Here is a 6,557-nt window from a genome sequence, read left to right on the forward strand (position 1 = left end):
GAGAGAGAGAGAGAGAGAGAGAGAGAGAGAGAGAGAGAGAGAGAGAGAGAGAGAGAGAGAGAGAGAGAGAGAGAATTCATCAACATCAACATCGCGAGGGAGGGGGGGGAAGAAGAATAAAGTCCTGAATAAATTGTCTCGATGGAAAGGGCTTACTATATTAAACATTGTCGGACAAATACTTGAGTGTAAGTGAGTTGTTATTAGCCGCCGCACTCTATACATTCACGCAGTAAAGAAGTCTAGCATTGTTGGGAAGTTTGGAGTCTTCATCGAAGAAATTATGAAGTTATAACGACGTAAGACTTTAGTAAAGATTAGCGTTGAGGCGAGAACGGGGAGGAAGGAGCCTGGGGCTGTCGGCTCATGTTTACAATTAGATAAATTATATCCATTTGAGCATATTTACGCGGTATATATCTAATAAAGTTCGCAAGAACGTTTAACGTTAAATTACGTCTGTAAGCAGGGGCAATTTTTCCCCCGTAATCGTTGAATTAGCCAAAGTACAAGGCGCGCGGTATTTTCCAAGTGCTACTTAAGCATAAAGATTATCATTGTGTCTTATCTTTATGTGCGACGATGTTGTCGATTCCTCGGTTTTACTGCGTTTAATAAAATATCCATCGTCAATGTAACGCCCGCGTTTGCGAGCACACAGTGCGCAATAATATAAATTTTACTTAACTCTCTTAAATTTTTATCTCTCTCTCTCTCTCTCTATCTCTTGTAATCACGAGCAAATACTGATTAAGCAAAAGACCAATTAAATATTGAAGTTTATTGCGAACTCATGTCTTCGCGGAGAACTGAAATGAACTGTCACGTGTCTGAAAAATATTAAGAATTTTATCCCCGTCTGTTAATGGAATAACAGGATTAATTAAGAGATCGATCGAATGCGCCTCATTGTCCATACCGATAATGATTTATTGAGTTAACGAAAAGTAATTTCGTACTAATAAATTATCTAAAGGACTTCATGTTAAAAAATGATACTGTATCAGATATCTGTTTACGATCTGTCTGTACGATTTTCCATATCTTATTTTCTCACTATAAACGTGATAACGTGGCAACTCGCTCAGACATTAGCCAGGAATGCGACGCTCGGAATCACGTTACACTTCCCACGTTCAGACGTGTGCGCGTCTTCACGATACAAAAACCAAACACAATTACTCGTGACATAAACGCGACTTTCGCAATTGCAGGGATGCTTCGTTTCGCGATTACCAATCGCGCGTTATAAATCATATCGTAACCCGCTTATCACCGCGTTCCATTTTTATATATCAGTTCCTGGCTGTATATTACTCCAAACAGAGAGAGAGAGAGAGAGAGAGAGAGAGAGAGGGGGGAGGGAGGGGTGCAATTTTCCACACGTTTACTAATCGGTACGTAATTTCATTTGCGGAAATGTTGGTGAGTTATACATGAACGATAATTTGTCAAACCTGGCATGCGATGTAATGCGAGAGATATTTGTAGAACGGCATTAAATGATGCAAAAAAAAAAAGAGAATTGCGCAATAAATCCGGAAACAATGTAACGTTTTATTTAACATATACAGACGGACAAATGAGCCCCGAATGAATCGATCGTAATTATTGTTACTGCTGAAGAATCCCCCAATTTCTCAAAGTGCACGCGACAAGCGACCGATCGAAACAATTTTATTTATAAACAATAAAAGGGAATTGCGTTTATGCGTGCTTCCAGAGAATAATGATATTTATGTTTGCGCTTGATTTCGTTTTATTGCTTTCTATATTATCGTTATTTACTTCCTTATTAACGTTTAATACCAAACGTATATACTTTTTCTACTCTAGTCAGCTTCAGCTGCTCTTATCATTACCAGGCTTGTTTTCTACTGCCGCACCGGCGAACTAGTGCCAGTAAGCCAGAATGAGAAAAATACACTTGTCTTACTCCAATTTATCGCGCTGGTTCACCAGTGTAGCGACAGAAAACAAGCCTATAAAATGATCGCCCGCGAGATGCACAGAATTGGATAGTAAACGCCTGGGTGATAAATCTGAAATTCTTCATCCTTTTTCTTTACTTTCGTATATTTATAGCAGAATCAGTTTCGCCCTGTACCCGACGGAAAGCCTTTTATACCAGCGGCAATAAGTGTCATCCGACTTGGAATTCGACGGTTGCCTCTGTGCGTTATCGCTGCGGCGTGTCACGCTGCATTATCACGTACCGACTCGGGCACACTTACAACACGCGTACGAACGTATCGATACCACCCCCCCCCCCCCCCGCGTAAACTGTGCGAGAGTGCGAGCTATCGGACAAAATCGGTCATTTTCCGACTTGCGGGTTTGTATGCGCGTTCGACGATAGCGGACGAGCGAATACGCTCGTTTCCCAGGAGGCGAAGTTCCGTCGATGGACAACTATCTGTCGCGCCGCGTGCTCGTATCGGCGATACCGTGTAATGGAACTCGTTACACACGTCGGTCCGCGTTTGTGCTCTTCTTAGCGCCATTTCGAAACCAACGCGGCGTCACGTGCTTCACGGGCTTGGAAAGACGATGTATCGGGCATACCGACGTAATAAGCTTTGAAACGCGCGCGATCTCTCTCTGTGTGTGTATGTGTGTGTGTGTGTGGGAGGTCCGCGAGTCAAGAGACCCCCGTAATCGTGCGAAATCACGTTATTGCAATTTCTCGAATTTATGGCCGGTCGCGTCACTACAATGTCACCCTCAGCGTATCCCTCTCCGACAAATAAGTACGCAGTCGTACATAATATAATTCTACGTACTGTTAGCCGCGGAAAGCGCGGTCCCATGAACGACGAGGTCAGTCTTTGTGATGTATTGCCGAGCCGAGCGGATCTCGTTAGCAGTAGAATCGAGTACATGGCGGTTCCACGGTATCTTCTTTCAAGTACGATCAATCCAGTCTGTCTTCCTCTCCCCTCTCTCTCTCTCTCTCTCTCTCTCTCTCTTTCTATTAATTCTTAAAAAGTTCCGGGACTGGACGTTGTCATTCGGGAAATCTGCGCCCGAGACGGGTGTTGCTCTAAAAGGCGCCGACCATCACTCTGGCCGCGTACGAGAAGGTCGTTCACCTGGTGCGGCGAATAACACGAGAGGAAAAAAAGAAGAAAAGACGTCAGCGTTCGACTGCGCGTCACAAATATCCGGGGAAAAGTGTCAATGTAACATCGAGCAGAGCGATCTGACTTGTTTGCCGATGGTGGCCGGGCCGGTAGAAAAGGCAGGGAAAACGAAGGGGGGGAAAAAATGGAATAGAAATCGCGCGCGTGAGATGAGAGAGGAGAGACGAGACCGATGTCGTACCTCGTTACCGAGGTAGAGCGGCCGCGGCGATGGTCAACGACACACTACTGCACTTCTGCACGAAATCGCTTCGAAAGACGTCGTTATCGCGGCCAGATTAGAGGCGAGTCGAGCGAACGGAACACGCCAGGGAGAAAGCTAGATGAGGGAAATCTCTCTCGTCGGGATTACCGATCCCGGGCGACGTCGCTTACGTCACGCCCCGACCTTAGGTACCGCCGTCTTTCCGAGCGTTTCCCAATCGCGGCCCCCAGGGTTACGCAAAGTCCGAGCCTCGCACCGACGAGAATCGCCTTCGTGCGGTCCGCCTCGTCGGCGAACTTCGACCCCGAAGATTGCGAATCGAGCAAACAGCGCTGCTGATAACGCGCTCATTCTTTTTCGACTTGGCGTCACGACGTACCCGAGCGAGCCGATCTATATCCGATAAAAGCCGATCGGACGTTGCACGGCGAAATAGCGTTTCGCGTAGGGTGACCAACTCTTAAACATTTAATTTCGGGACATCGGTTTCCGAAAATCGGGACAGAACCAAAAAAATCGGGACTTTTATTAGTATATCAGATTACCTTGTAATATGCATGTACATGTCCCTTCTTGTTTATTATTCATATATGATATATCTTGACATATTATTTTTTTAAATAGGTAAGTTGAATAAATTAGATACACGTAGATAAGGCAAATGTTTCTTCATTATTAAGTCAACATCGAACATTCAACAGAACATAGTCTTTTACTATTTTTCAAATATAAGTAATCATTAATCTAAATTAGACTAATAAAATTCTTAAAATAAAATGAAAGAACAATCATCAACGGAACATAAAAGCAGGAACATAAAATATAAAGGTTATAATGAATTTTAGTTAATAAATATTATATATGATGCATTATTATATTTTATATTATTTATCTTACATTATGTAAAAAATCGGGACAAATGGCGTCCCGCCTTAGGTTCTCTCGGGACAGCTCTAAAGAGAGTCGAAAATCGGGATGTCCCGAAAAATTCGGGACGGTTGGTCACCCTAGTTTCGCGCGTATGACGCACGTTATGCAATGTTCGCAAATTCAATGTTTACCTACACGTACGCTTCCTGCTCTATTTATTCCACACAAAGTATTAATTGGCGATAATAAGCGATAATAATATCGCTGATAATATCGCGACAAATGAAATATTGCGCTGATTCCATCACGTGGGGTCCGAAGCTATCTAAAGTGATACGCGTGCACACGCGTGTGCATTTTTACGTATACGCGCCAAGAGTGTTTGAGAAACATACCGCTGCTACTTGTGTTTCCCAAGATTCTTATCGAATTTATAATTGACCGCGTGTCATTACGTCACACGTATATAACGTGATTGATATTATACGTTACTTTGCACAACGCGTGCACTTGTGCAAGCGCAATTTATGAAAACCCCTTTCGATTGGCGACACGTAAGGTTCGAGCCGCGCTTCTCTCACGAACTGCGATGATTCTGACTAGAATGCATTCTACAAAAAAGAAAAACCAAGGCATGCGAGAGTCAAAGACGTCGACACGTTAATTTAGAAAAAAAAACTTCAGAAGATTACTTGACCATGTCTGGCAAATTTTTATGTCTATAACTCACGTGCTTGAACCACAAACCGTGGTCGAAACGTCGCGAGTTTATTATATATACTTATTTACTTCGAATCAGCTTACAGCCAAGAAGTGGACTTGGTTTACAATAGTACTTAACTCATTCACTCCTGCATACTTATTCTATTCCTCTGTCTTTCTTCCTTACGTATCGTGACTAGTGACTAGTTTATATTATTTACATTTCTTTTCCTCCTTTCTCCTGTACTCTCTCCTCTTTTTCTTTTTTGAAACTTCGCAGTCTGCATTCTCTTTCTATCCAAAGCTTCCTAATAGTGACCTTTTTTCCTTATCTAATTCGTCGCTCCATATCTTATCTCTTATTTCTTTATTGTTTTTCCCTAATTTCTTAAACCAGTGTGATGTCATACTGCATTCCTTTATATAATGTTCAAGACTATCCCATCCCGTATTACAAAAAACGCAAGTTCTTTCTTTTTCTTCTAGCCAGTATTTGTTGTATCTTTCTAGGTTACCGCATCTCAGATTCATTAGCGCTCTGACCTTATACGTCGCGAGTTTATTATAAACGTGAAAATTTGCCAGACATGGTCAAGTACTCTTCTGAAGTTTTTAATTACTTCTCGCGACTTATAAGATTTCCTCCAATCATTAAGATAGAATTTACAAAATAATTCGAATAGACATTTCGGTCCTCGCTTTGGACCTTCTTCAGTACGCGGTAACAATTAGCAAGATAACACGTGACGAACGATAATCAATGGGAATAAGCCCGTGGTTTGACGTCCGAAAGCGTTCCTTTGAAAAGAAATTATAATATTAGCAGATGTAAAATTCTGACTTACAAAATATATGTAGAGTGCGCGTAAAATGAAATTTTCGCTGTCAGCAAACCGGTGTAACGGTCTTGTACGCGGAATAGCGTCATATCGCACCGCCGTGTCCGAGAAAACGACCGAGTGACTGTTCGCTTTAATAATAAAAAGGTTTAGCTTAAGCCAAATTAACTCTGTACATTCCAAAAGTACACTGAGAATCGAAAACCAGCAATAGTCTCTGAATTTTTGCTCATTCTCGACTTTTAATCTTAATACGCAAATGCTTACTTAAAAAAAAGTAATGTCTGCTGAAAAATACAATACCATCTAACGACTAAAGTTGTAAGCGATATTGTATTAAAGAAAACATGATTACTGAACAATTTTATTATTGAGTGATGTGCAATTCCGTAACCATTACTGTTGACCACCAGCATTAAAATAATATGTAAATAATATGTAGCCTAACAGTAGGGTAGAATTTAATTAAACATATATAAATTATAGTTAGCTCAGCGCTAGCGTACTGGGCTAGTAATCCGAAATCTTAGGTTCGAATCCCACATGTAAAAAAATTAGAAAAAAACTAGTGAAAAAGTTTTTTTATTTTCAATAAAATCCTGTACCAAAACCATTACTGGTTTTCAGGGTTGGGAAGTAACGCGTTAAGCCAACGGCACACGATACTATTTTTCCTACTGGTTTGCTTACGAGGGCCAATCAGGATTCAGCCTTAAGTCATCTGATCTAAAACTCTGCATTCTGATTGGCTCTCGTAAGCAATCCAGTAGGAAAAATAGTATCGTGTGCCGTTGGCTT

At 41.7% G+C, this 6,557-nt stretch overlaps 1 protein-coding gene across 1 annotated transcript in view; it reads right to left on the reverse strand.

Moving 5' to 3' along the window:
* LOC105557665 (delta-1-pyrroline-5-carboxylate synthase) overlaps positions 1–3,405 on the reverse strand; it is an 11,735-nt gene extending 8,330 nt beyond the window's left edge. Inside the window, exon 1 of the mRNA XM_012004966.1 lies at positions 2,784–3,405. Coding sequence (XP_011860356.1) covers positions 2,784–2,882 — 99 coding nt within the window. The 5' untranslated portion in view covers positions 2,883–3,405. The remainder of the gene's footprint in view (positions 1–2,783) is intronic.
* Positions 3,406–6,557: the final 3,152 nt, after the last annotated feature.

This window comes from Vollenhovia emeryi, unplaced genomic scaffold (genome assembly GCF_000949405.1).
Source record: "Vollenhovia emeryi isolate VEMERY1.0 unplaced genomic scaffold, V.emery_V1.0 DF939434.1, whole genome shotgun sequence".
NCBI lineage: Eukaryota > Metazoa > Arthropoda > Insecta > Hymenoptera > Formicidae > Vollenhovia > Vollenhovia emeryi.